This window comes from Bombina bombina, chromosome 5, assembly GCF_027579735.1.
Source record: "Bombina bombina isolate aBomBom1 chromosome 5, aBomBom1.pri, whole genome shotgun sequence".
In the NCBI taxonomy this organism is placed as follows: domain Eukaryota; kingdom Metazoa; phylum Chordata; class Amphibia; order Anura; family Bombinatoridae; genus Bombina; species Bombina bombina.
The window spans coordinates 1,068,196,924-1,068,208,446 of NC_069503.1; the positions used below are offsets into that span (position 1 = coordinate 1,068,196,924).

General features: G+C 41.6%; 1 protein-coding gene across 1 annotated transcript in view; it reads left to right on the forward strand.

The window, feature by feature from the left end:
- Nucleotides 1–11,047, forward strand: part of NSMCE2 (NSE2 (MMS21) homolog, SMC5-SMC6 complex SUMO ligase) — a 1,014,246-nt gene extending 1,003,199 nt beyond the window's left edge. Inside the window, exon 7 of the mRNA XM_053715348.1 lies at nt 10,432–11,047. Coding sequence (XP_053571323.1) covers nt 10,432–10,543 — 112 coding nt within the window. The 3' untranslated portion in view covers nt 10,544–11,047. The remainder of the gene's footprint in view (nt 1–10,431) is intronic.
- The last annotated feature ends 476 nt before the right edge of the window (nt 11,048–11,523 follow it).

Here is an 11,523-nt window from a genome sequence, read left to right on the forward strand (position 1 = left end):
CCCCTACTAAATCTGGATCAAGAGACCAGAGATTCTCTTCTATGGTGGCTTTCTCGGCCACATCTGTCCAAGGGGATGACCTTTCGCAGGCCAGATTGGACGATTGTAACAACAGACGCCAGCCTTCTAGGCTGGGGCGCAGTCTGGAACTCCCTGAAGGCTCAGGGATTATGGACTCAGGAGGAGAAACTCCTCCCAATAAATATTCTGGAATTAAGAGCAATATTCAATGTTCTCCTAGCTTGGCTTCAGTTAGCAACTCTGAGGTTCATCAGATTTCAGTCGGACAACATCACGACTGTGGCTTACATCAACCATCAAGGGGGAACCAGAAGTTCCCTAGCGATGTTGGAAGTCTCAAAGATAATTTGCTGGGCAGAGTCTCACTCTTGCCACCTGTCAGCGATTTACATCCCAGGCGTGGAGAACTGGGAGGCGGATTTTCTAAGTCGCCAGACTTTTCATCCGGGGTAGTGGGAACTTCATCCGGAGGTCTTTGCTCAACTGATTCATCGTTGGGGCAAACCAGATCTGGATCTCATGGCGTCTCGCCAGAACGCCAAGCTTCCTTGTTACGGATCCAGGTCCAGGGACCCGGGAGCGGTGCTGATAGATGCTCTGACAGCCCCTTGGGTCTTCAACATGGCTTTTGTGTTTCCACCATTCCCGATGCTTCCTCGTTTGATTGCCAAGATCAAACAGGAGAGAGCTTCGGTGATTCTGATAGCGCCTGCGTGGCCACGCAGGACCTGGTATGCAGACCTAGTGGACATGTCGTCCTGTCCACCGTGGTCTCTGCCTCTGAGACAGGACCTTCTAATTCAGGGTCCTTTCAACCATCCAAATCTAATTTCTCTGAGGCTGACTGCATGGAGATTGAATGCTTGATTCTATCAAAGCGTGGCTTCTCGGAGTCGGTTATTGATACCTTAATACAGGCTAGGAAGCCTGTTACCAGAAAAATTTACCATAAGATATGGCGTAAATATTTATATTGGTGCGAATCCAAGTGTTACTCATGGAGTAAGGTTAGGATTCCTAGGATATTGTCCTTTCTACAAGAGGGTTTAGAAAAGGGCTTATCTGCTAGTTCCTTAAAGGGACAGATTTCTGCTCTGTCTATTCTTCTACACAAACGTCTGGCTGAAGTTCCAGACGTTCAGGCTTTTTGTCAGGCTTTAGCTAGGATTAAGCCTGTGTTTAAGACTGTTGCTCCGCCGTGGAGCTTAAACTTAGTTCTTAACGTTCTTCAAGGCGTTCCATTTGAACCCCTTCATTCCATTGATATCAAGCTGTTATCCTGGAAGGTTCTTTTTTTGATGGCTATTTCCTCGGCTCGAAGAGTCTCTGAGTTATCTGCCTTACATTGTGATTCTCCTTATCTGATTTTTCATTCAGACAAGGTAGTTTTGCGTACTAAACCTGGGTTCTTACCTAAGGTAGTTACTAACAGGAATATCAATCAAGAGATTGTTGTTCCATCACTGTGTCCTAACCCTTCTTCAAAGAAGGAACGACTTTTGCATAATCTGGACGTAGTCGGTGCCCTGAAGTTCTATTTGCAGGCAACTAAATATTTTCGTCAAACTTCTTCCCTGTTTGTCGTTTACTCTGGACAGAGAAGAGGTCAAAAGGCTTCGGCTACCTCTCTCTCTTTTTGGCTTCGTAGCATAATACGTTTAGCCTATGAGACTGCTGGACAGCAGCCTCCTGAAAGGATTACAGCTCATTCTACTAGAGCTGTGGCTTCCACCTGGGCCTTTAAAAATGAGGCCTCTGTTGAACAGATTTGCAAGGCTGCAACTTGGTCTTCACTTCACACTTTTTCAAAATTTTACAAATTTGACACTTTTGCTTCTTCGGAGGCTATTTTTGGGAGAAAGGTACTTCAGGCAGTGCTTCCTTCTGTTTAATGTTCCTGCCTTGTCCCTCCCTTCATCCGTGTACTTTAGTTTTGGTATTGGTATTCCATAAGTAATGGATGACCCGTGGACTGACTACACTTAACAAGAGAAAACATAATTTATGCTTACCTGATAAATTTATTTCTCTTGTAGTGTAGTCAGTCCACGGCCCGCCCTGTCTTTAAGGCAGATCTAAATTTTAATTAAACTCCAGTCACCACTGCACCCTATGGTTTCTCCTTTCTCGTCTGCTTTGGTCGAATGACTGAATATGACATGTGAGGGGAGGAGCTATATAGCAGCTCTGCTTTGGGTGATCCTCTTGCAGCTTCCTGTTAGGAAGAGATATATTCCATAAGTAATGGATGACCCGTGGATTGACTACACTACAAGAGAAATAAATTTATCAGGTAAACATAAATTATGTTTTTTTCTAAAACCTCAGGCACCTCTACACTTTTGTGTTATCTTCTTTTTCCATTTTTCCTTTGGCTGAATGACTGGAGGTTATGGGTAAGGGAAGTGACATATATAGCAGCTTTGCTGTAGTGCTCTTTGCCTCCTCCTGCTGGCCAGGAGTGATATTCCCACTAGTAATTGATGATTCCGTGGACTCACCGTATCCGGAAATAAATACATTTGTCAGGTAAGCATAGATTTATGTTTTTTATCTGTTTTTCACAGTTAAATAATGGAAACTAAAATATAACATGACAAATACAGATACTCATAACTCATACTCATATTAGGATGGATAAAAAAATGTTTTTGTTTTTTTAAAAAACGTTTTGTTTTTTTTTTAAATCTTTTTTTAATTTAAATATGTTTTTTTTTTTTTTTAAATACAATGCTTTTTTGAGGAAAATCTGTCTAAATATAGTTTCTATTTAAGATACATTATAATCTACAGTGTAAATGTTATTCATCCTAAAATATAGATTCGTTTTTTAATTATATAGCAAGATGCTGTATATGTTTAATTTTTTTGGTAAATTAATTTAATTAATCCATTCACAATGTCATGCACTCCCAGAGGTTTCTGTAAGATTATTTTGGGCACTTTTTCTTGAAGATATTATCACATATTGGGCTAGATTACAAGTGGAGTTCTAAATTATCGCAGAATTAATAACCAGCCATTACAAATTCAGAAAATTAACCAGAGATTAGATCTCTGGATTATTTTCTAAAAGTGCCCCAAATGCCCTCAAAATAGAGAGTATTATAGTTTTTATTTTTAAAAAATGTAGCATTTCTTTCTAATGACACGGTGAGTCCATGGATCATCATAATTACTATTGGGAATATCACTCCTGGCCTGCAGGAGGAGGCAAAGAGCACCACAGCCAAAGCTGTTAAATACCACACTTTTAACCAAAACCCCCAGTCATTCTCTTTGCTTGTAGTTGCATGGAGGTGGTAAAGTTTTTTAAAGCAGAGCAAGTATGCTTTGTTTTTCTTTGGGGGTTTAGCCGTAGTCCACTTCAGTCTCTTCAGTAGAGCAGTGGTGGCTTTTAAGCTGTTGGGAACTTGGGGGGTATAATCCCCTCTGCGCCTCCCAGGATGTGAATGCTGCCCTTTTTGGTAAAAGACTATGTAGGTTTACTTAGTCTTTTTTCTTTGTCCACGGGTCCTTGTTAGGAAGGAATCCTTTCAAGCCTAGTGAGCTGCCTTGCTGCCGGGCAGTCTGTTGGAGGTAAGCGCTATTTTTATTTTTCTGCTAGCACAGGAAAGAATTTGGCACTTATGGGGTTAATCCTGCTTGTGTGCAGGTTCTTTATTTTGTGCAGTTTTTATTGTATGTGGGGCACTGTGTGAGGATTGTTTACTATTTAGGCTTATGTTTTGGCTCTTTATTTATTGCATAATTTTGCATTGCATATGAGGCGAGGCATTCATTTTTTATTTTTTGAGTGCTGACGTTTCTGGGGAGCGTATCTTGCTCTCTCTGTTCCTCCCGGCGCTTGTTTGTGATTTAGTGTAATGCCAACCGCGAGGTGGTGTGACACTCCCACGATGGGCGGAGCTTTTTTTGGCATGAGTTTTCGCGCGTTATCCCTTCAGTGCTACGGAGCTGCGGTGGTGTGAACATCTTGTCTGTTGCGGTCTGCTGGTTTCATATTGTAGTCTGGATTTTGCCTCTTGCGCTGGTTGGAGGGGGTCAGGTAAGCACCTCAGCAAAAGTTTGTTGAGGTGTAGAGGTGTGCTGCAGGGGTCCTGGTTTCATTGCCTGTATTTTAGATAAAGGCATACAGCTTTTTCTATTATTTGCTAACGTTACTTAAAGAGACAGTAATGTTTTTTTGGGGGGTTTATTTTTGTTGTTTTTTTGTTTTTCTCTCAGTCAAATTTTGTGTGTATAATGGACCAAGAGGACATGCAAGCTGTGACCTGTAATTTATGCTTAGGTGCTAATGTAGAGCCTCCTATCCCTTTCTGTCCCTCATGTATAGAGAGGACTGTTCAGTATAGGGATAGGCTTTTTGATCCTGAGCCTTCATTTTTCAGGGAGACTGTTGTTCAGGAGCCTCCTGTTCAAGCTCTAACGCAACTTTCTCCCCAATCTCAATCCTCTTCACATGCAGTGCCCTGCGTTTTGTCTCAAGTTGTTTTTTCTTTGCAGGATATGGCTACTCATATATCCTCTGCTGTAACTGAGGCTTTGTCTGCTTTTCCTGTGTTGCAGGGTAAGCATAAAAGGAGTTCTGAGTCTGTTGCAACTCTGTCTAATGTTTCTTCTCAAAGGATTGAGGAAGAAGATATTTCAGTAGCGTCTGAAGGTGAGATTTCAGACTCTGATAGTGTGTCTCTTTTGGCTGATTCTGAGGTGGTTTCTTTCAGATTTAAGCTGGAGCACCTCTGCTTGTTACTTTAGATGACTCTGATTCTACGGTCATAGTTACTCCCAAGAAGGCTAGTGAGCTTAACAAGTTTTTTGAAGTTCCTTCTGTGGCGGAGGTTTTTCCTGTTCCAGATCGTGTTTCAGAAATTATTTCACGGGAGTGGGAGAAGCTTGGTATTCCTTTTTCCCCCTCTCTAATTTTTAGGAAGATGTTTCTTATTGCAAACTCTATTAAGGAATCTTGGCAGACGGTTCCTAAGGTAGAGGGAGCTATTTCCACTTTAGCTAAGAGGACCACTATTCCTATTGAAGATAGTTGTTCTTTTAAGGATCCCATAGATAGGAAATTAGAAGCTTTGCTTAAAAGGTGTATGTTTATCAGGGGTTCCAGTGGCAACCTGCTGCGTGTATTGCTATACTTACCAGTGCGGCTGCATATTGGTTTGATGCATTGTCTGATTCTATTCAACAGGAATCTCCTCTGGAGGAAATTCAGGATAGAATTAAGGCTTTAAGATTGGTTAATTCTTTTATTGCGGACGCTTCTTTACAGGTCATCAAGTTGGGAGCAAAAATTTCAGGTTTCACGGTTTTGGCGAGCAGGGCTTTATGGTTAAAGTCCTGGTCTGCGGATGTATCATCTAAATCTAAGCTTTTATCCATTCTCTACAAGGGGGAGACCTTGTTTGGGCTTGGTTTGGCTCAGATTATTTCTGATATCACTGGAGGGAAGGGGCATTTGCTTCCTCAGGATAGGAGAAATAAACAGAAAGGTCGTCAGAGTAATTTTCGTTCCTTAAGTAACTTATCTTGTAAGTCTTCCTCCTCCTCCTCCTCCAAGCAGGATCAGTCCAAGTCCTCTTGGAAGTCCAATCAGTTCTGGAGCAAGGGGAAGCAATCTAAGAAGCCTGCTACTGACTCAAAGTCAGAATGAAGGGTCTGCCCCTGATCCGAGAGTGGATCGTGTGGGGGGCAGGCTATTTTGTTCGCTCAAGCCTGGGTAAGGGATGTTCCAAATCCCTGGGTGGTAGATATTGTGTCCCAGGGATACAAGCTGGAGTTCAAAACCTTTCCTCCCAGGGGCAGGTTTTACCTGTCAAGGTTATCTGTAAATCAGGTAAAAAAAAAGAGGCATTCTTAAGTTGTGTTCAGGATCTTTCCGACATGGGAGTGATCGTTTCTGTTCCAGTTCAGGAGAAGGGACTAGGGTTTTTTTATTGTTCCCAAAAAGGAGGGAACTTTCAGACCCATCCTGGATCTCAAGTGTGTAAACAAGTTTCTCAGAATTCCGTCCTTCAAGATGGAAACTATTCGGTCTATTCTTCCTCGGTTTCAAGAGGGTCAGTTCATGACTACAGTAGATCTGAAGGATGAGTATCTCCATATTCCCATCCACAAGGATCATCACAAGTTTCTGAGATTTGCTTTCCTAGACAACATTTTCAGTTTGTGGCTCTTCCTTTTGGTATTGCAACAGCTCCCAGGGTGTTTTCATAGGTCCTGGGTGTGTTATTGGCAGTTCTCAGACTTCAGGGGGTTGCAGTAGCTCCTTATCTGGACAACATTCTAGTTCAGATGCCATCTTTTCAACTAGCAAACTCCAACATGGAGTTGTTGTCTTTTCTACGCTCCCACGGTTTGAAGGTGCATTTAGGAAAAAGTTCCTTGGTTCCGGCTACAAGAGTGGTGTTTTTGGGAACCATTATAGATTCTCTGGAAATGAAGATCTTTTTGACAGAGGCAAGAAAGTCAAAAATGTTCAATTCATGTCTGGCTCTTCAGTTCTCTCCTCGGCCTTCGGTGGCCCAGTGTATGGAGGTTATTGGTCTGATGGTTTCAGTCATGGACATCATTCCGTTTGCTCGTTTCCATCTCAGACCTCTGCAGTTATGCACGCTGAGACAGTGGAATGGGGGTTAGACGGATCTGTCTGTCTCCAAAGATTGTTCTAGATCAGGCTGCAAGAGATTCTCTTCTGTGGTGGGTGTCTCAGGAGCGTCTTTCTCCGGGAACCTGTTTTCGCAGGCCTACCGGATGCCAGTCTGCTGGGTTGGGGAACTGTCTGGGGTTCTCTGAAGGCTCAGGGTCTGTGGACTCGGGAGGAATCGGCTCCTCCCATAAATATCCTAGAGTTGAGGGCAATCTTCAATGCTCTTCTAGCCTGGCCTCAGTTGGCTTAAACCCAGTTTATCAGAATTCAGTCAGACAATATAATGTCCGTAACTTACATCAATCATCAGGGAGGAACTCGGAGTTCCTTGGCGATGAAGGAAGTAGCCAGGATTATTCAGTGGGCAGAAGCTCACAATTGTTGTCTGTCTGCGATCCACATTCCAGGGGTGGACAACTGGGAAGCGGATTTTCATCCGGGGGAGTGGAAGCTTTATCCAGATGTGTTTTCCAGTTTGATTCTCAAATGGGGTCTACCGGAATTGGATCTTATGGCATCTTGTCAGAATGCCAAGCTTCCGAAGTATGGATCGAGGTCAAGGGATCCTCAGGCTGTTCTAATAGATGCCCTAGCAGTTCCTTGGAAGTTCAGTCTGGCATATGTGTTTCCTCCGTTTGCTCTTCTTCCTCGGGTCATTGCTCGGATCAGACAAAAGAGGGCGTCAGTGATTTTCATTGCTCCGTCTTGGCCTCGCAGGATCTGGTATGCAGATCTGGTGGAGATGTCATCGTCTCCACCGTGGAGTTTTCCGTTAAGGAAGGACCTTCTACTTCAGGGGCCCTTCCTTCATCCAAATCTTGTTTCTCTGAAGCTGACTGCTTGGAGATTGAACGCTTTATTCTATCTAAGCATGGTTTAAGTCGGTTATTGAGACTATGATTCAGGCGCGTAAGCCTGTGACTAGAAAGATTTATTACAAGATAGGGCGTAAATATCTGTATTGGTGTGAATCTAAGGGCTACTCTTGGAGTAGAGTTAGAATTCTTTGGATTTTGTCTTTTTCTCCAGGAGGGTCTTGAGAAAGGTTTGTCTTCTAGTACTCTGAAGGGTCAAATTTCTGCTTTATCTATTTTGTTACATAAACGACTGGCAGATGTGCCAGATGTTCAGTCTTTTTGTCAGGCCTTGGTTAGAATTCGGCCTATGTTTAAGTTTGCGACTCCTCCTTGGTGTCTTAATTTAGTTCTCAGAGTTCTTCAACAGGCTCTGTTTGAGCCTATGCATTCTTTGGATAATAAGTTGTTAAGTTGTTTTTGGTTGCTATCTCTTCGGCTCGAAGGGTTTCGGAGCTCTCTACGTTGCAATGTGAGTCTCATTTCCTTATTTTTCATACTGATAAGGTAGTACTTCGTACTGCTTTAGGTTTTTTTCCCAAGGTTCTTTCTGATAAGAATATTAATCAAGACATTCTTGTTCCTTCTTTGTGTCCTAATCCTTCTTTTCATAAGGAACGTTTGTTGCACAATTTGGATGTAGTTCGTGCATTGAAATATTATTTGCAGGCGACTAAGGATTTTTGCCAGTCTTCTTTTTTATTTGTGTTTTTTTCTGGAAAACGTAAAGGTCAGAAAGCAATGGCTACTTCTCTTTCTTGTTGGTTGAGGAGTGTTATTCGCTTGGCATATGAGTCTGCTGGACAGCAGCCTCCTGAGAAAGTCACGGCTCATTCCACAAGGGCTGTTTCTTCTACTTGGGCTTTCAAAAATGGGGCTTCTGTGGTTCAGATTTGCAAGGCTGCTACTTGGTCTTCTTTACACACTTTTTCTAAAATTTTACAAATTTGATACTTTTGCTTCAGCTGAGGCTGTTTTTGGGAGAAAGGTTCTTAAAGCAGTGGTGCCTTCTGTTTAGGTTAACTGTCTTGTCCCTCCCTTCTCATCTGTGTCCTCTGGCTTGGGTTTTGGTTCCCAACAGTAATTATGATGATCCATGTACTCACCGTGTTATTAGAAAGAAAATGAAATTTATGCTTACCTGATAAATTTGTTTCTTTCTTGACACGGGGAGTCCACGGCCCCGCCCTGTATTTTCAGACAGTTTAATTATATTTTTTTATAAACCTCAGGCACCTCTGCACCTTATATTAATTTCCTTTCTCCTTTCCCTTTGGTCGAATGACTGGGGGTTGTGGGTAAGGGGAGTGGTATTTAACAGCTTTGGCTGTGGTGCTCTTTGCCTCCTCCTGCAGGCCAGGAGTGATATTCCCAATAGTAATTATGATGATCCGTGGACTCACCGTGTCAAGAAAGAAACAAATTTATCAGGTAAGCATAAATTTCCTTTTTTTTAAAAAATAAAAAAACACCTGCACTAGGCAGTGTTGGGGCTTTAAAGTGTGCGGGTGGGGGGTGTTAGAAAAAAAAAAGGGGACTGAAAGTGTCTTTACATTGCGGTCTATGGGAACTGTGTGTTTGCGTATATAAGCAAATACATATATATTTAAAAATGCTGTATTCGGTGAGCAACTTACCCCCTTTGCTGTGCTTAGGTTCTGTGACTTCTCTGACAGCATCAGAACGAGGCTCCCTTTGGAGCCTATGGAAGCGTGCTCTCATGAGCACAATGCTTCCTAGCAATGCGAACATGAGGTTGCGTTTGCAATGCGCTTAACTTGTAATACCAGCAAACATTAGCGTGCGCTGGTATTAGAAAGTCAAGTGCTAATATTGCTTGCGAGCAAGAGTTATTTAGCGCTGCACTTGTAATTATTGGGGGGGGGTTTAGTTCTCAAAACTGTGAATTTGTGTCTGCAGAAAAAACACCCCTTTTTCACAGCAAAAGTGTTATAAAATAAACATTAAAGGAACAGAATCATCAAATAAAGCTTTTGAGTTTCAGATAGAGCATACAGTTTTCAGATTTACTTCTGTTATCAAATTTGCTTTATTTTTTTGTATCTTTTGTTGAAGGAGAGCAATGCTAGGGCCTAGCTGAACACATGGGGGCCCATTTATCAAGCTCCGTATGGAGCTTGAGGGCCCGTGTTTCAGGCTCCATAACCTGTCCGTCTGCTCTGAGGAGGCGGACAGACATCGCCGCAATTCAATCCAATCAAATACGATCGGGTTGATTGACACCCCTGCTAGCGGCCGATTGGCCGTGAATCTGCAGGGGGCGGGCGGTATTGCACCAGCAGTTCATAAGAGCTGCTGGTGCAATGCTGAATACGGAGAGCGTATTGCTCTCCGCATTCAGCGATGTCTGTCGGACCTGATCCGCTGATCGGATCATGTCGAGCAGACACATAATAAAGGCCCCATTGGGTTAGACAGTGACAAGAAGCTAACTCACAGCAGTGCATTGCTTCTGCGCCTACCTATGTATGCTTTTCAACAATGGATACCAAGAGAACAAAGCAGATTAGATAAGAGAAGTAAACTGGAAAATTGTTTAAAAATTGCATGTTCTTTCAGAATCACAAAAGTTTAATTTTGACTTTACTGTCCCTTTAATGCCATTGCTCACTTGCAAATATATGTACACAGAATTAACCCATACTGAGTTTCCAGAAACTCACTGAATAGAAGATTGTTTGGAGTGGAACAGATCTCTACCGTGCTTAGCACAGCTGCAGAAGACTGCGTCCAGTAAGAAGGCCCATTCGAGGCAGTGCCAAGTTTTTCACATATTAGCTGTAGATGTAATCAACGTTGAAAATAGTGTACATTAATGCAAAACAAACAACAAAACTGTCATGGTGAACTGTACCTAAAATCATTATACCTTATTTATAGGTGCCCAAAGATTGGCTGCGGTCACAACGACATGAAGATAGCAGATCTTGTTCCAGATACTGCACTGAAAAGAGCCATTGAAATGCAGAACAGAAAGAGAAGTCGGAACTGAGCCTTAAACTCAGATACCCCTGTTCCTAAGAAGACTAAAATGTTATGTGTCCTGTGACATATGCCATGCGTCATATACATATGCCAGTCTGAGCAAATAGCTAAAGGATGCTGCTTTTATACTGCATTACACAGCTTAAGAAATAAATATTTTCTTTCTTTTTTATTTCTTTTTTTTGTTTAACAAAATGGGTTAGTCTTTAATAAAATTATTTTCGTTTTCAAAAGCATCCCACTTTCTTCTGTTTTGTTATTAAATTATTTGTATGCATAAGTCATGTCTGCCTTAACCCTTTGGCTGCTAAGCCATTTCCCACCTGGGTGCTAAGCTAGTTTTGAGCTTTTTGTTGCAGTTCACATTTAAACACTTTTAGAAGTAAAGTTTGTGTGAATAAACTATACAAACTATATATTGGTTTTTTTCCAGCAGATTTCAAATATACCATTATTATATGTGTATGTCTCAACAGGCTTTAAAAATAAAGCATAAAATATGAAAAAAGTGTATTTTTGTACTACAAATTATTTTGTAATTTTATTTTTCTAAACTCTATCACCAAAACCTGTGTTGCTAAATATTTGCAGTAGGTAACCAGTCTAAAATAAGCAGAAATTGAGAACATTTCACTGTGTTTTTCTACTGTTTTATTGCCGACATGTCAATTTGATAGACCTTAATAAAAAGCATCTTTAAATTTAATTTATTGTTGCCAGCAACTAAACAGCTCTGGGAAATTAAGATATGACAACAAAACTATAAATTTTTAGAAACTACACCCCAGCTGCATCAAATGAGGTCTTATTTGTATTTGTATCACATATCTGAAGTGTGCAACAAATAAGGGAATATCACACTAAGAAGAAAACAAAAAAATTAAACAAAGCGACATGTTCATTTATATCTTACACACTCCAAATTTGTGCTAGTAATACATACAGCCTCTCACTTGATGCACCAAGGGTTGTACTTTCCAAAACTGT